The 26232-nt window shown below is 39.6% G+C and overlaps 1 protein-coding gene across 2 annotated transcripts in view; it reads right to left on the bottom strand.

Annotated features, from left to right (window-relative positions):
* Nucleotides 1-26232, bottom strand: part of frmpd1 (FERM and PDZ domain containing 1) — a 95349-nt gene that overhangs the window by 26237 nt on the left and 42880 nt on the right. For both annotated transcript variants that reach the window (XM_008114621.2, XM_062971576.1), the window contains 5 exons: nucleotides 12320-12409; nucleotides 9767-9924; nucleotides 6865-6967; nucleotides 4258-4303; nucleotides 1368-1475 (listed from right to left, as the gene is read on the bottom strand). In XM_008114621.2, the coding sequence (XP_008112828.2) occupies nucleotides 1368-1475; nucleotides 4258-4303; nucleotides 6865-6967; nucleotides 9767-9924; nucleotides 12320-12405 (501 nt within the window). In that variant the 5' untranslated portion in view covers nucleotides 12406-12409. The remainder of the gene's footprint in view (nucleotides 1-1367; nucleotides 1476-4257; nucleotides 4304-6864; nucleotides 6968-9766; nucleotides 9925-12319; nucleotides 12410-26232) is intronic.

The raw sequence follows: 26232 nt of genomic DNA on the forward strand, positions 1-26232 counted from the left end.
TTTTGGTATGACCACTCCCACAAATCTCAAGTCATGATGGCTATAGACTGTTCCAAACTCTGATCTGTTGTGTTTTAGATTAAGCTGTCAAATCACATTTAAAAATGTTCTTTGTTTGTGTATCTTGGAGTCTGGTAGGAAAGGGAAGCAACTGACAAATCCATAGCTGAATGGCCAGTTAAATAGAGATCTAGGTGAACATCCCCAGTTAAATAGAGATCTAGGTGATGCACTGCAGTCTCATGGGCGTGACACAGTACACCCATCCACCCAGAGCTTATGGTTTATCCTGCAAACAACCTTAGATGACCCAACACTCACGTATAATTTTGCCACAAGACAATGAACAAGAATTGCCCTGGAAAATTAAGGCTGAAAAGCATTTGGCCTCATCAACAATTTATGCCTTCAGTTCAAGAGTTGATATTTCTGCTCTGTGAAAGCACTCCTGGGCCTTTTCCAAATAAAACTATCTTTCCAAGCAATGCTCCCTTTGAAATGGCCATAGCGATGGGTTCTTTCAAGCAGATTATTACTCAGTTTCTGGAAAGCACTAAAGTTCCCAGGAATGCTCCTTTGCAGCATTGGCATAGTAGCTGTGTTTAGAGGGATCTTCAATTTCTAGCATATTCAGACATAAGAAGCAATATGCACTTGAAAAGGAATCTATGGGGAGAACTCCCATGATATAACATTTAATGGCTTTGGAGAAAGGTTTGTGATGCCTCTGTTTCTTCCAGGAGATGTGAACGTTTTGAACTACAGATGTGCTTTGAATGCAATTTTCCTGCTTTTTTCATGTCAGGAGCGACTTGAAAAAGTGCAAGTTGCTTCTGGTGTGAGAGAATTGGCAGTCTGCAAGGACGTTGCCCAGAGGATGCCCGGATGTTTTTGATGTTTTACCATCCTTGTGGGAGGCTTGTCTATGTCCCCGCATGGAGCTGGAGTTGACAGAGGGAGCTCTCCCTGGGTTGGATTCGAACTGGCAATTTCCAGGGCAGCAACCCAACCTTCAAGTCAACAGTCCTGCTGGCACAGCAGTCCTGCTTGTTGGCAGGGGGTTGGCAGGTGTCTTCCAACTTTATGTGGAGTCCCCCAGAAACTAGAACTGTAGTCCAAAAAGTTACTTTTATAAACTCTGAAAGAATCATGGAGCCGCAAATCTCTCAACAAGGACATTACAATGAAGCTTTAAAAAGCTCTTTAGTTGCCAGTCCTTGCCAGAACATCAGATTTTATCAGGATAGAAAATCATTTTTGTCTAACCCCAAGTGTGCAGCATAGTATTTTGGTAAATTTAAAAGAAGATCTAAAAAAATTGATTGACACCCCCCCACTCAGCTTGATGTGACTACATTTGCACTGACCTGAGCATGACCATTCACTACTACTTCTTCAGCAAAGCGAACCTTAACAGGATTTGTCTTTAATCTGGCTCTCTTCTCCGCTGTAAGAAAGGATGATTTAGGGCCACCCTGGAAAACAATGGCATTTAGGTTTGCAAATTATCACATAACATGGAAAGATTTACTGGTAGCTCAATCTCACTATGTTAGGAAAGGGCAAACCTGGGTCTTCCAGATGTCCTGGATTTCAGTTCCCAAAAGCCTTCACCAATGAGGGATGGTGGGATAAGTATTCCAAAACATCTGGAATGTCAAAAGTTTTCCACTCTTGATTCATGCAAACTCTGCTGCAGAAGGGGGGTTGACCCAGAATATGAGAAAACTAAGGGCATCAGATCCAAAGAAGCCTCTTTCTGAATCACACCCAAGGTCCATCAAGCTCAGTATTCTCTCCTATAGCAGCCAGCCTGATTCCTTTGAAAGCATGTAGAAGAAAGCACAAAAATGATGGCTTTCACTTTTCTTTAGTCAACACCAGAACTTGTGGCCATCATTAACTGATAATGAGTTCAATAACTTTACTGTGGCCGCATTCTACACTAATCACTTAATGCAGTTTCAAACTGGTATAGGTGAAGGTGGTTTCACTGTGCAGATGATTACATAGGAAAACCTGGAACCAATTTGAGATCGGGATGGTGAATACACAAAAACACAGAGCAGTCATGTGTATTAAGGACTTTCTTTTCCATGCTTCTGTGGGAACTACATTACATGATCAATGTACATGGAACCACAGTCAGAAATAGCTAAGAATGTGTATCTTTGATTTGGAATTGTGTCTTACGTTTAGAACTGTATGCTATTATTTTTTTCATTCAAAAGTACACCAATTAGCTCCATTACATGAGCCTCAATTCTTGGGTTATGAGACAAACTTAAAACTTTTTTGAACTATCTGCTACTTTATACACTTCTATCATACCTCTTCTTTAGTGTAATATTTCTTTCCCACAAATCCCTAGATTTGAAATTGTTGGAAGTGTAACAACAGTTAGCACTGCAATAGTCAAGAATGCCACAGGGTGGGCAATACTAATCAGCCAAATAGTCTTGAGTGACTGACAGCATTCACCTTCCTTGTCTATCCTGGTTCTTCTAGGGGATGAATCAATGTTCTTAAACTTTCTACCTTAGACTTTCTTTCTGCCCATGAATCCACTTTTCTCCCTTCAAAGTTGCAGCTAGGTTTGATCAGCACTCTGAGTTACTTTCCTATCTAGAATGAAGTTCTTATAATAAAGTATAGTTTGTTTCTCTAAATCATAAGCATGTTTGCTCCTTAATCTCTAACTGTTGCACACCCTCTAATAGGTTATGGGCCCAGATTGTTTTAAGAGATTTAATAAAGGATTAAGGTAGATCAGAGGGTCAAGCCATGTGTGGTGAATAAAGTCATATGCATACTAAACAAAAATAACTCCAGATTTTAAAGCCTTTTTTCACACAGGAGACATTGCTACTTCATGGGCACTGACAGTGGTCACAGATAAAGAGCAATTGTGTGCAACTGAGGCATTTAGAAGCAGAGCAGCGTAATGGTTCAAATACATTCTAACACAGTTATCTGTGTAAATTAGCAGTGTGTGAGGTAGAACCTTGGAGTAATCCGAAATGTTTGGGCTTTAATCCCCAGAAACCCTAACAAGTTCAACCAATGATCAAAGTTTATGGGAGTGAGATTCCAGAATATCTCAGACATGATGATATAGTAATGCCTTTCCGTAAGATGACCCAGAGTCTGACTTGATAAAAGTTAGGGTTGTACATTAAAATGACCAACCCAAGGTGGTAAGTATTATTAATAATTAAATCTATTCTGGGTCTATTTAGTCCAGAGCAAAAATTTGCACAGCATTTTAGTGTAAATAGCCTATTTAGATAAAGCTTTTTTAGGGGTGGGGGTGGGAATTAGGCAATGGAAAGAAATAAACACACTATCCCTTGTTCACTGCAAGCTTCAAATCTACTTCTCTTCTCTTGATTCCAATGTTTTGCCTCGTTATGTCATTTTGAATACAGAAAAACCATATTTGGAAGATAGCCATGGAAAAAGAAAAAAAAACAGATAGCAAGGGATAAGCTTCCATTCTAAGCTCTAAATAGGCTGAATGTGTTGCTCTGACCTGAGACCAGTACTCTCTGTCTGCTATCCTACAAACACATATTATTCTGAGTGACAACATTATGACAAGATATTAATCCTTATGGCAATGAATAGCCTCATTCTCACTGGCAGAGATCTAAGACAGGTACTCAATTCCCATTATATACAGTAGTCTCTCACTTATCCAACATAAATGGGCCAGCAGAATATGTTGGATAATAAGGAGAGATTAAGGAAAAGCCTATTACACATCAAATTAGGTTATGATTTTACAACTTAAGCACCAAAACATCATGTTTAATAACAAATTTGACAGAAAAAGTAGTTCAATACGCAGTAATGCTATGTAGTAATTACTGTATTTACGAATTTAGCACCAAAATATCACGATGTATTGAAAACATTGACTACAAAAATACATTGGATAATCCAGAATGTTGGATAAGTGAGACTCTACTGTACAATAGAATAGTAAAATAGTATCCCTTATATATCTACAATGCGAAATCAAAACTTTCTTTTTAAATTGTTTTTAGTATTTTCAAGCCAAATATGATTGAATGTATGGATACAAAATCCATGGATGTGAAGGCCTGACAGTAGTTTCTCTAGTCGGTGCATAGCTTGCCAAGCCTACTGTTATGGTTACCTCCTGGAATGTCTCATTTGTGATCTCATGTGTATACCAAACCCTTACCCTCCAAGGAACAATTCAAACACCAGTGGCATATGAGGGTAATTTACCGAGATACATCGAAGAACTGTAAGCTGGAGGGTGTCTTGTGATTCCCTGTAAGATCAAAATGAAAGAATGAATGGTAGCGGTTTTCACCATGGTAAACATTTTTCAAGAAAAATATATTTAATAATCTGTAGCAAAATATATTTCATCTGCATACATGAAATAAACAATAGCATGCATTACATCACATGATGAACAACATATAGTACAAGCTTGATTTTTTCAGCATCACCATCACTGAATTTAACTTCAGAAAATCTTGTAAGTGGCCTTCCAGTCATTCCTGCCATTGAATTTGGGCACTGCACAGTGGTAGGATGGGAAACATGGGCTGTGAATGGTTTCCCATCCCTCCCAATCTCTGTACAAACGATATCTAGTTCTATATTTCTGTACTTGTACTATTTCCCTCACTTCAGTTCTCCATCTCCAACTGATTATCCAATACTTAAGCATGGATGCCTCATTGCCATCTCAAAGTCAGTGCAGGAGGAGCACCTCTTATCCTAAATGTTTGAGAGCAGAAGTTTGGATTTCAGATTTCTTTGGATTCTGGAATACCAATAATTGCATATACATATATAATGAAAAACCTTGGAGACGGGACCCAAGTCTAAACATGAAATTCATTTTTGTTTCATATACACCTTATATGCATAGACTGAAGATAATTTTATATGATGTTTTTAATAATTTTGTGCATGAAACAAAATTTGTGTGTACTGACCATCAGAAAGCAAAGGTGTCACTATTTCTGCTATCTGTGTGGATGATTTTGAAGTATTTTGAATTTCAGAATTTTGGATAAGAGATGCTCAACCTGTCAATTTTGAATGAAATGTCTCATGTTTTCTTCCAGACACTGCTCTCCTTATATGTTTTCCTTATTCATTAAGAAAGTTTTTAACAGGTGTCTGCCCTGTTAAATATGCACACAGCTGGCTTTGTCTTTACTTCCACCTTTTTCTTAGTACCCTGTTCTTAGTCTGCTGCCTCAAACCTACACCTATTGATAGATTTTACAAGCTAGCTGGCATTGCCCCTCTGATGTGCAACTGGCAGTTGCTGCTAACTGTGAGAGAAAGAAGGTTGAGCACCGTGAAAGCCATCCTCTGCATGGCTATCAGCTTCCTCCCAGTAGACTCAAATCAAGGAAATGCTTCATGAGAACCACCAAAGTGGTGTCAAACTGCATTTAATTCTACAATGAAGATGCACCTTTACTTTCTCAAAAGGCTTTGCTCTTTCCACTGTCTTGCTACCACTCTACACTGGAACTGTCTGTAATGCTATTTCTCCTAGTTCAGCGGTTCTCAACTCGTGAATTTTGGCCTACAACCCCCAGAAATTCCAGCCAGCTGTTTACCAGCTGTTAGGATTTCTGGGAATTGAAGGCCAAAACATTTGGGGACACACAGGTTGAGAACCACTGCCCTAGTTCCTTCAAATTCCTCATCATAATTTTCCATGAAGTCTTTGAGACAACCTCTGGATTCCCATTGCTTACTGTAACTTAAATCTGGAAACATTTCCTCAAATTGGGCTGCTGTAAGTTTTCCGAGCTGTACGGCCATGTTCCATGAGCATTGTCTCCTGACGTTCACCTGCATCTATGGCAGGCATCCTCAGAGGTTGTGAGGTATGTTGAAAACTATGCAAGTGGGGTTGATATATCTGTGGAAGGTCCAGGGTGGGAGAAAGAACTCTTGTTTGTTTGAGGCAGGTGTGAATGTTTCAATTGGCCACCTTGATTAGCATTGAATAACCTTTCAGTTTCAATGTCTGGCTGTATACTGCTCGGGGAAATCCTTTGTTGGGAGGTGTTAGCTCGCCCTGATTGATTCATGTCTGGAATTCCTCTGTTTTCTGAATGTTGTTCTTTATTCACTGTCTTGATTTTAGAGTTGTATAGTTTCCAACATACAACCTCTGAGGTTGCCTGTCATAGATGCAGGCAAAACGTAGGAGAAAATGGTTATGGAACGGCCATATAGCCCGGAAAACTCACAGCAACCCAGTGATTCCAGCCATGAAAGCCTTCATCAACACATTTTCTCAAATTATATGACTAACATGTTAACTTAAACTTTACTTTTTAAATATTCAAAATTTCAATTCATATAACAAAAACCTCATCTCAAGTCTCTTAAAACGTAATATCTTTGAAATTGATTGTCGAAGGTTTTCACAGATGGACTCACTGGGGTGTTGTGTAGTTTCCGGGCTGTATGGCCATGTTCTAACAGCATTTTCTCCAGATATTTCTCCTGCATCTGTCATTGGCAACTTCACAATGTTTGTGCTAGAACATAGTCAAACAGCCCGGAAACCACACAACACACTTTTTCAATTGTATGCAAAGTTGAAAGAAGAACATTGTTTTTGTTTAAATATTTAAAAGAAATGTATAAGGTTTTGATGTATTGTAAAGTGCAAAGGCAGAGGTTTATTATTTGGCAAGGCAGTCAACTACACGAAGAAGAAAGATCAGTAATCCCCATAGACTAGTACAATTCCCTGGTGTGGATCTAAGCAGATTTTTGGAGTCTGGCCATAACATTTACCCTCATAGGCACACTCTCCCCACAACCCTCCTCTTTGCCCATCACCTTAAAAGAGCAGCTGCTAGTTCACCAGTGACATCTTCCACTTCTTCGTTGTTCACGGCAAGAATGTGATCACCTGGCAGAAGCTTCCCATCAGCAGTGCTGCCTGAAAATATTGGGGCTTTGTTAGGATAAATTATGTTTATAGCCTTTTTTCTTTAAAAATCAGCCCAAATTACAAAGCAAATGATATCTATTTAGAAATCTTTGAAAGTATGGACAAGCAAATCAAAGTTAGCAGAATCATCCCACCTAATAAGGGATAGGGAAATTGCAACCCCTGAACAAACCCTCAGAGCCCCCCCAACTTAAAAAAATTGGGGGAGCTTTTAATCTAAAAATGGGGCTGCTGTGGCGCTGCAGGTTAAACCACTTAGCTGCAGAACTTGCGGACTGGAAGGTCGGCAGTTTGAATCTGCGGGATGGGGTGAGCTCTTGTTGTTAGCCCCAGCTTCTGCCACCCTAGCAGTTTGAAAACATGCAAATGTGAGTAGATCAATATGTACCGCTTTGGCAGGAAGGTAATGGGGCTCCATGCAGTCAGGCCGGCCACATGACCTAGAAGGGGTCTGCGGACAATGCTGGATCTTCGGCTTAGAAATGGAGATGAGCACCAACCCCCAGAGTCAGACTCGATTAGACTTAATGTCAAGGGGAAACCTTTATTTTTACCTTTCATCTAAAAACCTTAATGAAAGTCCTCCCATGTGCAAAAACACGCCACCCCAATACATTTTGGTTTTTGTCTGAGCTCCTCTGAAAACTGTTTTTAACCGTTTTTACATTTTAACAATTATATGTTTAATTCTGTTTCAATACTTATATTTTGTAGGTTTGAAACGGTATTGTTTTTAAAGTTGTGAGCGGCTTTGGGATCTTGCTCAAGAGAGAAAGCAGCATAACAACAATAACAAGGCTTTCATGAAAATTCTGAATGGTAATCTTCAGGAAAATGGATGTATTTTGATATGCTGGGCAAGGTGCAGTCAATGGGAAGAGGGAAAGAAGACTGGTCCCTAGCCACCAGAGACTTTTTTGTCCTGTTAACAATGTCCCCATAGTAACAAGTACTTCTTTCCTAGATGGACCCTTTGAGAAGTTAAAGAAGGTACACCATCCTCAACATGGTATGTTGCATCATCTAGAAACTTACTTTTGAAAAGCAAATAATTATCTAATTTATTGAAAATGAGCATACCTCCCCTGCACTAGTATCTTATTATTATCATTGGATGGAGGAAAACCAATTTGTCATCTCAGTCCTGGAGCCCCTGGTGTTGCAATGGGTTAAACCCTTGTGCCAGCAGGACTACAGACCAAAAAGTCAGCAGTTCCAATCCAGGGAGCGGGGTGAGCTCTCGTCTGTCAGCTCCGGCTTCTCATGTGAGGACCTGAGACAAGCCTCCCACAGGAGGGTTAAACATCCGGGCATCCCCTGCACAATGTCCTTGCAGACAGCCAATTCTCTCACACCAGAAGCAACGTGCAGTTTTTCAAGTTGCTTCTGACACACACAAAAAAATCTTAGTCCTTACAGCACTTATTAATTGTTCATTCTGTGTAGTCCCTTTTAAAAATCCATCAGTAGAGGTGGAAGGTAAAAGCACTTTAAAAAAAGGAAACACTTTTAGCTCCTCAGAGGAAATGGGGAAATGTAATGGGTAAACATTGCCTGGTACATGGAAAAACAATAATAGCACTACTAGCCATTGCTTTCTCTATTTTTTGGGGGGGGAAATGCCATCAGAAAATAATAAGAATCGCCTGTTGCCAAATCCCATTGTCACAGATGGTTGCCTTGTTTTTGTCTTCACCTTGGCAATTGGAAAACAAGTGAAAAACGGATTTGGGCGAGGGGGTTCCATTCCCCATCCCATTTTATCTAAGGCAGGGGTCTTCAAACCTTTCAAGCCGAGGGACAATTCATGGACCCTCAGACTGTTGAGGGGCCTGACTATCAATAGTTTGAAAAAAACAGGAATGGATTCCTATGCACACTGCACATATCTTACTCGTAGTGCAAAAACAAACAAACAAACAAACAAAACAATATTTAAAATGAAGAACAATTTTAACCAACATAAACTTACCAGTATTTCAATGGGAAGAGTGGGCCTGCTTTTGACTGATGAGATAGTCAAGTGAATTCGGATAGTTGTTGTTGTTGTGTGTCTTCAAGTTGTTTCAAACTTAGGGAAAACCTAAGTCTAAAATTTTGGGCAGGGGCCAGGTAAATGACTTTGGTGGGCTGCATCTGGCCCATGGGCCTTAGTTTGAGGACCCCTGCTCTAAGGGAATGTGCAAAGTCAAGCAAAATGTTTTGGCAAACAAGACAGAAGATCTCAGAAGCTCCTCTCGCCACCCTGCAGCTAAAATTATTACCAATTTGCAGCCCTTTTGTTACATCCAAAATGTGCTGGAATGCAGCTTACTTTGGCTAAAGATAGGGTTTGTCAAGTGAAGGGACTGCTGCATAGGTAGTAATGAGGTGGCTCAATTCAGAGAAATTGATCATTAATCATTATGATTATGATGAATATGATGATGATGATGATAATTATTATATTTATTTATACCCCGCTTTATCTCTCCTGAAGGAGTCTCAAAAAGGCTTACAATTAAAAGTATGACCACACAATTTAAAATATACGAATACCAAGAACATGCTCCTCAAATGACCTGGAATAGCTCTAGTGGAGCCTATGCTGCAGTAATATACTGCTGGGACTGGGAGGGTAAATGTAGCCATCAGGTTATAGTCAAGGACATTCTTAAGAAGGCTTCTTTTCTAAGGACAAAGCTCTGTATCCTTCCAGTTTATTCTTTCAATGCCTTTGGGTATCATCTTCCTTGCTGATTACACTCCCCCCACATTGGAGGGCAGATGAAACACACTCCTACTTACCTGCAGCAACTGCTGTGATAAGAAGAGGAAGGGTTTGGGAAACCTCAAAGCCATAATGTCCAAGAAGCACATCTTTCTGGACCTCTATTGTGAGTTTCACACGACTTGGAGGTTGACCAATGCCATCTGATGGTTTGTCACTCACTGATGCTCTCGCTCTGCAAATTAACAAAAGGAAGACGTGAAAGAGTTCTCCAGATATTCCAGATTTGCTAAACTATCTCAACATATGCCCTTATCAAATCTTTCTGTCACCATAAAGATATAGGTGGCACATTAAAGGACTACCAAAGTGAACATAGTGTGTGATGTCATTATGGTCTACGTGTGGGGACATGAGAGAAGCCTTCCACAAGGATGGTAAAAACATCAAAGCATCCAGGCGTCCCCTGGGCATGTCCTTGCAGACTGCCAATTCTCTCACACCAGAAGCAACTTGTGATGTGGAAAAGCATGGCCTAGTTTGTATTGTAAATAATGTATGGTGTTTCTATATCGCAGAGCCACAGATAAGAAGCTTAGTTGTTGCTTAGTCTTGGTATAACCAGAAAGCTGTTTACAACGATACTCGTCACCTGTTTATGTAAACATGGAGTAGTTTGCTTCAGGATTACAGATGTGAAAGCCCAGAGAAAACTAGATACATTGAGATACCTTTCAAACTCAAGTTTTTTTGTGAAGTCTTTTTTCTTGGAAAAGAAAGGTTATTCACATATTTACCGTCACAAAATCATTCCTAATAATCAATGTACGATGAAGACTTTTATGTACAACAATGTTGGCCAGCTGTCTTCCATGGAATTCTAGGGTTCCGGAAAAGCATTGTAGCTGTGGGTTCCATGAAAAAATATTAAAAATCTAATTTAAAATGGATTTTAAAATTAAACCACAGAACGCCAACGATTTGATTTAAAGTCGCCATAAATAGCTATTTTGCATTACAACTATTGTTATCCATTATGTAATTACTGGCGAAACATTTCAACAACAAGAATGATTCACACGTAGTCAATTTTTCATGTTTCTTTCTTTTTAAAAAAATTCTACAATTTTTGAGATAAAATACATTTGCGATATTATTCATAAAATACCATGAGTAAAAATCTAATTAAAATTAGCTATTATATAGGAATTTGGGAGACACATTTGAATTAGCATAAAATAATTTAGAATATATTTATATATTTAGAATATATATTTAGAATATATATATTTTTATAATTGTGCATGTCTTTTGTCTATTGTTGTGTTTTATATTGCTATTGTTTTTATTCAGGCTTGGCCCCATGTAAGCCGCTCTGAATCCCCTTTGGGGAGATAGAGGCAGGGTATAAAAATAAAGTTGTTATTATTATTATTATTATTATTATTATTATTATTATTATTATTATTATTATTATTATTATTATTGGAGTGTGATGGAGTCGCCTTCAAGGAGATTTGAAAACAGAGGCTGGATAGCCATCATAGGGAGGGCTTTGACTGTGTCTTCCTGTGACAGAATGAAGTTTGGACTGGATGGCCTTTGGGAGTACCTTCCAACTCTATAATTCCATGATTCTATGATATTTTGATTCAACAAATTATGGATAGAGTTAGCCTTCCGTGGAAAATAAATGTCGTTTGAAGGGATTCCATGACTGAAAAGGTTTGGAAACCACTGAGTATTGGATCATTTTAATTCCTGGTCTCTGGGTGTATCTACATGGTAGAATTAATGCAATTTCATACTACTTTAGCTTGCAATAGCTTAATAACATGGAATCATGGAAGCTGTAATTTTACAAGGTCTGTAACCTTCTCTGCCAAAGAGTGTTGGAGCCTCACTCAGTCCCCATCTACACTGCCATAAAAATGCACATTATTTGTTTTGAACTGGATTATCTGGCAGTGTAGACTCATATAATCCAGTTCAAAGCAGATAATATGGACTATCTGCTATGATAATCTGGATTATATGGCAGTGTAGCTCCAGCCTTAATCACAGATCCCTTGATTCAATAGCATTAAGGCATGGAAGTTAAAGTGGTATCCTTTATATTCAGGATTTTTGCTCCATTTGTACTAAAATGCATTTTTTAAGTAAGTTTAATAAGTTAGTTTGTGGTTATATTCTAAATAAATTGTATTTTTATATAAAGATATTTTAGGCCAAAGCAAGTTCTATACAAGATCATGTTCCTAAAATGACCAAATGACTTTCAATCTGCAAAGTGTGCTAATATTTCAAGTTTTTTTTAAAAAAAAGGTTTTAAAATGCCTCCTTCCCATGACTTTCCTGATACAGTATTTACATTTCTCCTCAAGATTCATTTTATGATCAGCAAGTTAATCTATGGACTGATTACTACATATGATAGAGTTCCCATCATGACATTTCTGAAGTTAACAGTACCAAAAATTTTAAAAGAGTAAATTATTTTCAAAAGGATGCATTTATAAAATTAACAATACCAAAATGTCTAAAAGAGCAAACCCTTTTTAAAGGGGTGCATCTTCATCGTCACATGAAAGCCCTCCTCAAAGTTGACAGTCTCTCATTAAAATGCCTACCTAGCTGAATTATCCCGTGACCGACGCAGCCATTTTGCTACCATCTGTTCTATCCGACGTGCTCTGCGTGTCTCTAGATCTTCCATTTACCTGTGAGGGGAAAAAGATATTATTCCTTTAGCATGTTTTCAGGTATAAAATCAGGCTCTAGTTCCAAATACTGATTTACAGACAGAACCCAAAGAGTATTCAATTCATCATTTTGGAAAGAAGTGGCAAGTACAATGCTCAGAGATACTGTCCTCCTGTGCCCAGCTTTATTCAATATATTTTTGGATGACTTGGATGAGGGAGGGGGAAATGCTCATCAGATTTGCAAATAAAATGAAACTGGTAAGGAATGATTAAGGCAGAATAAAGAATCAGAGAGTACGAGCTGTTCAACAGTGGAGCCTCAGAATGTGGTGGAAGCTCCTTCCTTGGAAACTTTTAAACAGTGGCTGAATGGCTATCTGTCAGGTTTAGTTTGATTGTGCTTTTTCCTGCATAGCAGGGGGTTGGACTATATAGCCCATGTGGTCTCTTCCAACTCTATTATTATATGATTCTATGATTACAAATAATGGATTTCAAGAAGAATACATGTAAAGTACTTCATGGGTGCAGGAAAAACCACACGCACAAACATAAGATAAATGACATCTGGTTAGACAGCAGTACAATTTGGAAATGAGCTGGACAACTTTGCAGACTATAAGCTTTATGTCAGCCAAAAGCAAGACAAGTCTGATGACAAAAAGGTCAAAGCAACCCTAGGTTGCAACAATAGAACTACAGTGCCCGGACCAAGGAAACTAGTAGAACAACTCTACTGTGCAGTTGTCAGATTGCATTATACCACTGTGTATATTTCTGGCTACTACATTTTAAGAAGTGTATGGACCCTGGTGGTACAGTGTGTTAAAGTGCTGAGTTGCTGAACTTGCAGACCATAGGTCCCAGGTTCAAATCCTGGGAGCGGAATGAGCACCTGCTGTTAGCCTCAGCTCCTGCCAACCTAGCAGTTCGAAAACATGCAAATGTGAGTAGATCAATAGGTACAGCTCCGGCGGGAAGGTAACAGCGCTCCATGCAGTCATGCCGGCCACATGACCATGGAGGTGTCTATGGACAACGCCGGCTCTTCGGCTTAGAAATGGAGATGAGCACCAACCCCCGGAGTTGGTCATGACTGGACTTAACGTCAGGGGAAAAACTTTACCTAACCTATGGACCAAATGCAACATGTCCTGTGCATGCTGACTAAGATGGTAAAAGATCTGGAAACAAATCATGTTAGAAATTATTGATTGATGCTGTATCCACATTGCAGAATTAATGCAGTTTGACATGATATCAACTGTCATGGCTAAATGCTTTGGAATTCTGAGATTTGTAGTTTTGCAATATGTTCACCCTTCTTTGTCTTGTGTCACAACACACTAGAAAATTCCAGGATTCCACAGTATGTACCTACAACAGTCACAGTGGTGTCAAATTGCTATAATTCCACAATCTGGATGGGGGATGAGAGGTGATATAACAATCCTCAAATATTTTTAGGGCTCTCTTGTGCCTCTCCCGAGAGTAGGATCCAAACCAGTGCACTCAAATTACATGAAATGAAGTTCCTATTACACAGTAGAAAGAAAATATGGGTGGGAAAACCTATTCAATAATAGGATGTTGTATTCCAGTCTGCATTTGAGCTGTCACGTGAGCCTGGGGTTGGGCCTGTTCAGCCTGTGATAGTACCTGCACCTGAACTGTCAGATGAAACTGGGTTGGGGCCAAGGATTTTCATGTAGCCAGAGGTAAATGATTCTGTACAGCCAGAGTTAGATGAGGCTGCTGTTCCTGAGGATTCTGGGAGCAGGCATACAATGGTTTCAAGCAGGCAGCTTGAATTGCATTCCTTGGGAGAGTCAAGGTCGAGTTATCCCTTGGCAAATGGGCATTCCAGTCTTGATAAGAGTAATGAGGTTGACAGAAAGAAAGCAAAATGTCAACAGAGACAAGAAAGGGAAGTTTTGAGAAGGAGCAAACGGTTACTAATGAGAAAGGGTTTTGAGCAAACTTCCCACGGAAAGAGGTCTTGATTTTAGCTTTAAGAGGAACTAATTCTGAGAGTAAATTCAGAGGTGGTAACTTTGTTCATCGAGAGGTGATCCTGCTTCATGGACTTTTGTTTCATGTTTTCTTTGGACTTTCATGCCAAGTTCCTGTAAGTCTTGTATCTTGAGTTTAGTTCTAGTTCTTGTTCCTGGGTTTTTGGATTAAATCAAGTCATGTTCCTGAGAGCCTTGCATTTTGAATCTCTTGTTCTAGTTCAAGAGTCTGTTATTTGCTCCAGTTCATGATCCTGTTCTTGGTTCTAGTTCATGATCCTGTTCCTTGGACTAATTTTGATTACCTTGATTGAAATTTATTTTTGTGTTTGGATTTCTATGGACCCTTGCTTCAAGATTCTCAAGTGCTTCGTACCTTGTGGACTAAAATCTTGATTTGCTTATGCTTACAAATTATCTTCAATAAACAGCTTCTATTGCTTATAGCCTGGGGCCCCAGTGTGGTTTTAAGGTGTCTCTGCAGCCTAGGGGTGCAACAGATAACCCCCTCAAAATGTGGTAGACTCCTCCTTGATGGAGATTATTAAACAGGTTTGATGCCCACCTCACTGAGGTACTTAGGTGTATATCTAGATGTATAAAATAGGCATACAAAGCAAAGCTATCTAGGTATATAAGATAGGTATAAAATAGGTGCTTAGATATCTAGGTGTATGAAATAGGCATACAAAGCAAACATTTACTGATAACAAATCAGCATTTGCAAGGCTTGCTAAACTGGGTGATTTTTCTTTCTGTGAAGTACAGCTGAAGCATCTTCTGCAGAGTTCATTGTAAACACTGCACAACAGATTTGTGTGTGTGCCTGAAACAGCCACTAGGTGACATTCAGAAAACTTTTACTGTTGCCAAATATTTTGGGATAATCATTGAGCTAAGGGGACCCATTTGGGGCTGAGACCCACAATTTAAGAAGCAGTGGACTAGTTGATCCTTAGAGTACCTACAAACTGCACGATTCTATCATCTACAGGAAGTCGTAAATTTGCCAATCTACTGAAAATCACTTTGAGCTCCTAACTGTTCAACTTGACTTACTGCCTGACGTGGCTTTACAGACGTTACTTAACCAATATTGAGAGAATTTAATGTGCTCAAAGCATTTTAAAAACCTATATAAATACAAATGAAAGTCTAAGGAACACGCTTTGTTCAAATGACAACTTCACGCTTAAGGAAAGCAGCTTAGCTCTCCTCACTATTCTGGTTCTTTGCTCTTGCATTTCTACATTAATATGTTTTATTGGCTTAATAGTTCATTATTGCATTATTGCTGGAGTGCTGATGGTCATATCGTTCCATGATGCAAGCTTCAGAGTGCAGCTGTGTTGTCGTGTAACATAATCACAATCTACTAGGCCGTCAGACGGAAAGCATTAACAGTATCAACAATAATATAAGACATACATGCCATTTTGTCCCACAGAACAGGAGCCGTTTAGCTTCAAATGGCCAAGGACATGGGAAGAGGATATGTTTGTAACAAATGAATTATTTCAATTTGCAAGATTTTTACAGTGTGATCTGGTGCCAATATTCATAAGAATAGAAAATGCAAAAACTAAGCCTATCAGTTTCAAGAGTCCACTAAGACAAGTTAAACTGATGCCCAAGGAGGTCCTGAAATTGCACAAATTATATTTTAATGAATTATACTAGCAAGAGTAATGTTAGGCTTGAAATGATTAAATATAAAGATATAACATAGAGGTTTTCTCTAAGATCAATCTGGAAGTGGATGGAAGTGGCATATATGCCAAAGGATTTATTTATTTTGTGTCAAAGTATTGCACAATAAATAAGTTTAAAACTGATAAAACAAAGCGATCACAAGCAGCTAAACTGTTGTTGACCAAAAGTGGGCAACAGTGACTGCATTGTCTGTAGCTATAAACAATTCTTCCTCTGTACATGAGACAGGGCATTGTGGGCAAGCATACAGATGCTGAGCTGTTTGTTCTGTTCCACAGTTGCACATGGTGGATTCTTCTAGGTAGTGCCATTTTGCCAGGTTGTCTTTTGATCTGCTTCCAAGTTGCTCATTCTTGGTTTGCCTCTGAAGGAAGACCTTCGTGGGAGGCCATCCAGTTGGAATTGCCTGGTTTAGCTGCCCACAGGGATACTCTTGCTGTTGCTGGAGGAAAATTAAGAGAAATTGTGGTTCTCATGAAGCTATTTCTTGATTTCAGTCTACTAGGAGGAGGCTGACAGCCATGCAGTGGGTGGCTTTCACAGTGTTCAACCTTATTTCTCTCACAGCAGCAACTTCCCATCACACATCGGAAGGGCAATGTCAGCTAGCTTGTAGAGTTTATCAATAGGTGTAGGTTTAAGGCATCCTGTGATTATTCTGCTTGTTTCATTCAATGCTATGTTCACCTGCTTCGTGTGGACAGACTTGTGCCAAACAGGACAGGCATACTCAGCAGTTGAGTAAGACAAGGCAAGGGCTGATGTTCTTTTAATTTTGGATCTTCACCTCATGCGCTGCCAGTAATTTATTGCGTGCAGCTAGGATGTTATTGTGTGCAGCTATTTTGTGCTTGGTATTCATATAGTGTTTCCTAAATGTTGGTGTTCAATCTAAGGTGACACCAAGATATTTAGGATGGAAACTATTCAAGCTCTTGGCCTTCCCAGGTAACTTTCAGTTTCCTGTTGGCTTCATGGTATAATAAAGGATAAATATTATAGATGAGAACATATTTGGATAGGTGGTGCTGTATGTCATAAATACTAGCTTTGAGGTCACTTTGGCAGGGACTCCTCCTTGAGCCAGGTAACATTTTTCAGGTCAAGAATATGACTCAGCTTACATGACAATAAAGACTATTTGCTTTTCTGGGAACAAGGACTGTGTGGACAGAAAAGACAAAAGTCACCTAAATCCACAATGTATGGTGGAGCACTGATCCCTTTAGACTTCCTGTAACTTTGTGACTGTGGTAGCTGGTAAACCCTGTTTGCCTACTGTCTTTTCAATAGATTGCAGAACCTGAACTTTTTAACTTGTGCTCAGTATCCACATGCTGTGTACTAGACTTGGGCATGGATTCGTTTTGGCCGTTTGCCTTCAGCTTCTTTGGTTTGTTCAGCTTGTTCACACACTCGTAATGGCAAGGGCTCTGCTGCCATGTTTTTTGTCAATTGACCCGGACCATGTGGCTGCCGGTCGTGGCTACCTTCTGCTCTATTTGGGATCATGTGGCACGTGGAGAGGCTGCTGTGTGCTCGCACGGGGTTTTCCTGTGAGCCTGCCTGTTGGGCCAATCAGAATGAAAGAAAGCCGTAACATATCTTATGCAAGCTGTGTCTATTGAATAGGGCGAACACCTCCATTGCTCAGTTACGTCATGGCTCTAGAGAGATGCTTCAGTCTGATTGCCTTGCCACTTGCTCTCAGCTTTAGCTTTTGTCTTGGCTTCACCTCTCTCTAGCATTGAATCTTTTTATTTCCTTGATTTTCCTTTATTTTCTCGATCCTTCATATAGTGGGACTGGGAGTTGGAAAGGGTGGGAGGGTGGGTGTGCTTTTCTTTTAGGGTGTCTTCTTCCCTTATCTCTCCTCCCTCCTCTCGTTCAGAAAGTGCTTTTAAAAGATTATTGTTATTAATGATAATTATAAGATAGAAGAATGGCTAGTTAAAATATTAGAAATAAAAAATATGGATAGGTTAACCTTTTTGATAGCCAAACAGCAAGGAAGACCGAGAAAAGAAACCTATTGTAGACAATTAGAAAACTACTTAAAATTCAAAAAAAAAAAAATAAATTAAAAAAGAAAAAGTTAAGAAGTTTGAAAGAATATGGGAAAATCAAACTACTCCTCTCCGGTAATCGATACTGAAGACAGGGAAAACTGATACAAATTATTGAGAAAAGAATGTGGAGCTATATTAAGAACTCATACAGAACAAAAAGGAAAATGATATGTAACCAACAGGATTGTCCTGGAAGTACCTACCCCTTATCCCTACCCCAACCCTGACCCCACTTTACCTACCCTACCCTCCCCATTTCCTTTCCCTTCTTTCCCTAATCTCAACCCCCATTTTTTCCAAAACGTTTTTATGTGTATGTATCAAATTTTAAATAAAGATTTTTTTAAAAAAATAAGAATTATAAGAGTTCCAGCAAACAGCAACGCCTTATTCTCAGAAAAACCTATCTACCTAAACCTACCACCAATACCTAATAATTTCTTTCCTTTCCAATCTCATCACAAATTCTCTTTTGCTTTATTATATTTTTCTTTGCCTTCCTAATTACACTTAATAATAATAATTTGACTTCTGCCACCTAATAATAATAATAATAATAATAATAATAATAATAATAATAATAATAATAATAGATTTCTGTGGAAGCTTTGCCAAGCCAACAGAACCTATTGTCTCTCTTCAATTCCAATTTCCATCGGGAAATAAAAGATTATTATTATTTGTAGTCATAATAATTGTACCAGCAAAACACCACCTTCCAAAGTCAAGAAATGCAAAAGCTCTGGAAGAAGTTGTTTTTTTTAATTAGTAAAGAAAGTGTAATAGTGGGCTGTGTGATGTGGAAGTGTATCTTTGATATTTGACAGGAAGGAATGGTGCCCTGCTCCTGGAGAAGTTACAGGGTGGGGTCCATGGGAGATATACCTTTTTGGGAATTTTTAAAGGAGATTTTATTTCTAGAAAGAAAAATAATCCTAAAAATCAGAAGATAACCCAAACATTATGAAACTTGGTGGAATAGCAGTAGTAGGTATGTCCTCAAAGTGTGGCCATTTTCATCCTGATAGACCTCTCCGACTCTTCGTGACCTCATGGGCCAGTCTACGCCAGAGCTCCCTGTCGGCCATCACCTCCCCCAGTTCCTTCAAGTTCAAGACAGTCACTTTAAGGATACCGTCCATCCATCTTGCCCTTGGTCAGCCTCTCTTCCTTTTTCCTTCCATTTCCCCCAGCATCATGATCTTTTCCAAGCTTTCCTGTCTTCTCATGATGTGGCCAAAATACTTCATCTTTGCCTCTAATATCCTTCCCTCCAGTGAGCAGCCGGGCATTATTTCCTGGATGATGGATTGGTTGGTTCTTCTTGCGGTCCAAGGCACTCTCAGAATTTTCCTCTAGCACCAAAGTTCAAAGGCATCTATCTTCTTTTGCTCAACCTTCCTTATGGTCCAGCTCTCACATCCATAGGTTACTATGGGGAATACCATTGCTTTGACTATGTGGACCTTCGTTGCCAGTGTGATGTCTCTGCTTTTCACTATTTTGTCGAGGTTGGCTATTGCTCTTCTCCCAAGAAGTAAACACCTTCTGATTTCGTGGTTGCAGTCTGCATCTGCAGTGATCTTCGCGCCTAGAAATATCACTGCCTCCATGTTTTCTCCCTCTATTTGCCAGTCATCAATCAGTCTGGTTGCCATGATCTTGGTTTCTTGAACAACTGCAGCCTGGCTTTTGCACTTTCTTCCTTCACCTTGGTGATAAGGCTCCTCAGCTCCTCCTCACTTTCAGCTATCAGAGTGGTATCATCTGCATACCTAAGGTTGTTAATGTTTCTTCCAGCAATTTTAACTCCAGCCCTGCATGTTGCATAATGTGTTCTGCGTACAAGTTGAATAGCGAGGGTGAAAGTATGCAGCCCTGCTGTACTCCTTTCCCAATCTTGAACCAGTCTGTTGTTCCGTGGTCTGTTCTTACTATGGCTACTTGGTCTTTATACAGATTTCTCAGGAGACAGATTAGGTGACTTGGTGTCCCCATACCACCAAGAACATGCCACAGTTTATTAAGATCCACGCAGTCGAAGGTCTTTGGAATAGTTGATAAGCAGAAATAAGATGTTTTTCTGAAACTCCCTGGCTTCCTCCATTATCCAGCGGATATTGGCAATTTAGTCTCTTGTTCTTCTGCCTTTTCTAAACCCAGCTTGTACATCTGGCAACTCTCCTCCATGTATTGCTGGAGTCTGCATTGCAGGATCTTGAGCAATTCAGACTAGTTTGAGGTTATGCAGCTGTTACCTTCATCCCACAGTTGGAAAACGTCTTTGCAAGGTCAGTTTATTCCAAGCCTTGCTTATCTCCCGACTGAGTTCACAGTGTGACTGGAATGGACAAGCTTGGAGGAGGGAACAGTTTAGTTCAAAAAGCAAAAATCCCTGCTTGATGTTAATGGCCTCTTAAGCCTTTGCAAAACAGTTTTATGAATGCATAAAATGGATTAGAAGAGTACGGTACTTAGAAGTTCAAAACTTGAAAAGTTTATGAAGACAGCAATACAGGGGATCTGGGGACAAATTGTTCTCTTTCAACATAAATATTATATACCTCTAGCCTAGTCTCTTCTAGCTGAGGGTCGACAAGCTTGTTATTGGGGTGATTAGAAAAAGAAAGATTCTTAAGTGGATGTTCAGTACAGTTTTCTTTTCTTTTCTTGTTCTAGGACACAGAGCATAATGTAATGGAAACAAAGCCAATTATAGTTTGGAAAATCTTGCTAATTAAAGATGCTGGATAAATGGATCATAATTATAAATACTAGCAGCGGTGACCCTGTCAGGATCGTGTCATTATGGGAGCAGAGGGGCAGACAGAAGTGACTCACGCAGGGCAATTACATAGGACCTTATTTGTTCCAACCCCCCACTAAAATGAATGGGAAACTCCCAAGGTTTACATTTGTCTGAGGGAATCATCCAATTTTTGTCCAAGACTGACTATACATATGAGACAGTCCAAGATCTCTGTTTATTCCACCTCTGCAAATCTGATGCGATCCAGATATGTTGACTGCAGTCACTAGCCGACAACTATAGAAATTGTGTTCCAATATATCTGGAAGAAACTAGCTTGGAGCAAGGTCGATCATGCAGTGGGTCGAAGCCAACTTTCCCAAATCTGGCTCCCTTGAACTGTGTTGGGTGACAACCTCCATCATCCACAGCCAACATAGCAAATGGTACTTCTGTGCTATGTAATATAAGGTATAATTATTTTAGTCACATAGAAACCCCCTATATGATATGAATATGAATTAAATACCCTAAAGGTGCCAGATCCCATCTGATCTTGGAAGCTAATTAGAGACGGCCCTGGTTGGAATTTGGATGAGAGACCACCAACAAATATCAGGTGCTGTAGGCTATATTTCAGATTAAGGAACTGGCAAAATACCTCCAAGTAAACCTTAGCCTATGAAATTCTTGGGATCACCAGAAGTTGATAGGTGGGCTCGGGCTGTGGCGCAGGCGGGAGAGCAAGCCAGTGCAATTAACTGCAATGAATCTCTCTGACCAGGAGGTCATGAGTTCAAGCCCTGCTCGGAGCCTATGTTTGTTTGTCTTTGTTCTATGTTAAAAGGCATTGAATGTTTGCCTATATGTGTAATGTGATCCGCCCTGAGTCCCCTTTGGGGTGAGAAGGGCAGAATATAAATGCTGTAAATAAATAAATAAATAAATAAATAAATAGGTGACTTGATACATACACATAAATACAAGACTGTCATGGTCATTTGAATCTTTTCTGGGTGCCTTCACTATTTGGACCAAGAATGGTGGCTAGAAAGGACAGAGCCCTGTCTGTTTTGCAACTGTGCTATGATTGGATTTTCTTTCTTGAGACAGCCCTGGAAAGTTTCTTTCATATATTGCAGAAGCAATTTAAATCTATCTAACTTGCAGATTTATTGCTCTGGCAGGCTGCTGGGACTGGTTGATCACATCCTGTCGAATGGAGTTACTGAGCTTGAGCTAATTGTTTTCCCCCAAGGATGTTATTTTTTGTTTTGTTTTAGACAGCCAAATTTATTTGTTTACAACCAAAAATTCATCACAAATCAAGGTTCCATTTAGAACATTAAGACAGATTTGCTAGCTGCAAAGAGACTAAATGAATATAGCCATTAAAGATTGCTATGGTTACAAGGACGGATATCTAGAACAAGAAGCTTGTTAAATGCATTCACAACCATTTATATGGAATGATTGCCAGAACACAAGGCAACAATTACTTGTATTTCCTTGAGATAGCCATTGCATAATAGTGTCACCCCCATTTTTGGGGTCCTGGTTTTGATATTTCTGTTTTCCTCATGTAATAGTTGCACCTTTGATTTACTGTTCCATCCACTTGTCATCTGCCCATCCACCCAAAGACCTCCCCATCTGCTTTACTTACTCACTTGCTCATCTGCTTGTCCAGTCAGTCAACCCATCCACAAGCTCACCCATTCATTTACTGACATCCCCTTCCAGAAACACTGTTTGAAGCTGTGTTTTTGGAAGGGAATGGTCAGTGGATGGATGAATAGGTGGCCTAGAGATAGACTCCTTTCTATCTGTTGCAAAAGTAATAGGCAGCTTATAAATTTTTTAAAATATACAAAGATAATGAAAAGATAAAGCAATCAACAGAACTGCTGGGAAAAAACAGAGAGATATTAGGTCAAAAGTTAACACGATTTTCCTAAAACCTCGGCAGCCCAAAATATTATGTTCCTTCTGAAACTGAAAAAAAATGCTCAAGGGGAGATGGCAATTCTTTAAAGAGGGGCCAGACAACCAGAGAATTCCCTAATCTGGATATGAGCATTAGGAAGAGTTTTAAAGAGACAGACACAATAGTTTGTATCAGTTTTTTAAAAATTGGAAAGTTGTATATGTTTCTCTTCTCTCAGCCAAGGACATCTCTATTGTAAGCGGGATCGGCCCCTGCTAAACACAAATTGGGCCACAAATTCTTATTTAATTTAATGTCATTTTATTTTAAAAATAGTAGGTGAGTGGAAATCTGCCTGAGTTGCAGAAGTAACTATTCAGATGATTTATGGAGTGGTTATCCTATCTGCTTTGCAAGTCATTGCCATTTACTGTTTTCAAGATTGTTTTGTGTGGCTTTGTCTCATTCTACTATTTTTGTAAGCTGCTGTGTAAGAGTGAGAACAGAATTATGGGGTCAGAAAGATGGGGTCATTGGAGGTGAATATATTTCTACACATCATAAAACACATTAAAATGTAATGTGAAATGAATAGGAATGAATAGGAATATCACTAAATTGCTGCAATCTTCAGAACTGAAGAGCTGGCCAAGTGTTGCTTTGGTTGGTATATATGGGGGAAAAACTTCTCTTATGTTCTCCTGTTTTTTTTTTTTAAGGTCATGTTACAAACAGGTTCACGGTTTTATCACATAGTCATTCTTAGCCATCACGATTTTTGCCCTAATTTTATACTCAATTTTTCACAAAGTATGGCCAAAATGGCAAAAGGTATTATGCATAAAGAATGCAGACTACTTTTGCACTTTCAAATCAAGCTGGATCTATAATGCAGTTGCAGCCCCATAGAATGCAGTTCCAAATTGCATCATATGACAGTGTAGATCCAGCCTCCGTTTGCAGTACGCAGAAACAAGGGGGGGGGGGGGGGGAGAGATGAAGAGACAGGAACTGGAATATTTTAAAGGCAATGAAAAGAGTGATTGGAGAATTAATTGGGAGTGTTCCTTTCAAACTGGTATGTCCCTTGCCTTTCTTTCATTACAATACATTCTTACTAGATGTGACCCATATGATTTATTAAAACTATCATTATACTGCTGCATTTACTCATGTATAAGACAATCTCATGTATAAGATAAGGGCACATTTTGGACCCAGCATTATAGATTTTGATATGACCTGTAGATAAGTCAAGGGTCATTCCGTGGAGAGAAGAAAGCTGTCCCTGGCTGCTGCCATTTTCCCACCTGGACATTTTTTTTCGTGTCAGGAGCGACTTGAGAAACTGCAAGTCACTTCTGGTGTGAGAGAATTGGCCATCTGCAAGGACATTGCCCAGGGGACACCCGGATGTTTTGATGTTTTTACCATCCTTGTGGGAGGCTTCTTCCATGTCATCACATGGAACTGGAGCTGATAGAGGGAGCTCATCCACACTCGGCAACATTTAGGTCAGCAACCCAACCTTCAAGTCGTCAGTCCTGCTGGAACAGGAGTCTAACCCACTGTGCCACCGGGGGGCTCCTAGACATTCAAAAGGCCAGAAGTGATGCCACAACAGTGCGGGTTGCTACTTCTTTTCAGTTCTCTTGAGGCAGCTTAAGCTCTTGCCTTTTGTCACTCTACCCAGAGAAGTGGATCGCTCCCCTTTTTAATAAGTGTTAAGATAAAATACTCACATTGACCAATATTTTTGGGGTTGATTTCTTGCTAAAATTTTGACTTATTCATGAATATGTACAGTCTGTCTGATATGATGACTTTGTGGATTCCTACACATAACAACAAAAGGGGGTTGCCATTGGTGGTTGACTTTGAAAAGAGGGATGATTGGAGTATATGACATTGAAGAGCGGTAAGATGATGACAGATCACGAAGCATCAGGAAATGGCTAGACAAGGTATTTTTGGCAATCTGTTTAGCTGCACCAAATGTGCTACTTTCAAAGCAAGACACTTTTGACAGAGCCCTGTTCAAAATCATCCAAACGACATGTAAGATCACCAAGAGATAAGCTTCTGCCACAGTACAAATAATCCAGCAACAATTCTTTCAAAGACAAAGGTGTGTCTGCCTTTGGGCTTCATGTTTTATCTTATGTATGACAGACTGGTTAATATTGCACTTTAGAGAGCCAGGGAAAGAACAGTGCCCAATAACTGAAATCTTTGCTTAGCAGTCTGAGGTCATTATACACTGTTCCGGTGTTGTGAATAGTCTCATTTTGGCTGAAGGCCATGTGGCTTGAAAGCTTTAATCTCCTATTATCAGTGAGAGTGTGACAGCATTGTTCCCAGACTGTGGTGCATAAAGGATCTGACAAGTTGAACATGGGTCCTCTAAAGATCTCTGTGTGCTAACTGCTCCCTGGAAATGTCCCAGCAAAAGCTGTCACATTTGGCAACTGTCTGAGCGGTCCCTGCATTCAGACGTGCAACAAAGTGCTAATTCTTACTGGATTTATACGCAAGCTACATAAGCTATAATTTATACTATGGGACAGCAACTGTGGGGCCCTCGGCTAAGTGAGGAGTTAACAAACGGCCAAAAAATGCTGAAAAAGCACAACAAAAATAGGAAGTTGCCATAAGTCAACTTCTGGTTTTGAAAAAATGAGTCTTAGTCCTATGGTTTCAAAGGCAATTTATTTTATTTTCTGAATTTTTATTTTTAAGCATTACACCAAGACGGCCTGGATAAAGGTTTCGATACTGGACTATAACCCTGGAGATCAAGGTTGAAATTCCCACTCAGTTAAGGAAACCCAATGGGGATGTCACATTATCTCAGCCTCTGAGCCCCCAGATGGCGTAGTGGACTAAGTGACTTGAAGGTTGGGTTGCTGACCTGAAAGCTGCCAGGTTCGAATCCCACCTGGGGAGAGTGTGGATGAGCTCCCTCTATCAGCTCCAGCTCCATGCAGGGACATGAGAGAAGCCTCCCACAAGGATGGTAAAAACATCAAAACATCCAGGCGTCCCCTGGGCAACGTCCTTGCAGACGGCCAATTCTCTCACTCCAGAAGCAACTCCGGTTGCTCCTGACACGAAAAAAAAAAAAGCCTCTGAGAAAGGCAAAGGCAACCCCCCTCTGAACAGATGCTGACAAAAACCCTGTGATAAGTTTATGTTACATTTTTTCATATGTGGTGGTCTTGCCTTGTTTATTGACATATTTCATTTAAAAAATCACATTTGAGAAAGAATGGTGGTCAATGAACAAAGCAAAGTACCCATGTAAAGGGCACATCCTTGGGAATCACAGCAAGTGATCAATCAATAGTCCTATGGATATAATATGGTGC

Source organism: Anolis carolinensis, chromosome 2, assembly GCF_035594765.1.
Source record: "Anolis carolinensis isolate JA03-04 chromosome 2, rAnoCar3.1.pri, whole genome shotgun sequence".
Lineage (NCBI taxonomy): Eukaryota > Metazoa > Chordata > Lepidosauria > Squamata > Dactyloidae > Anolis > Anolis carolinensis.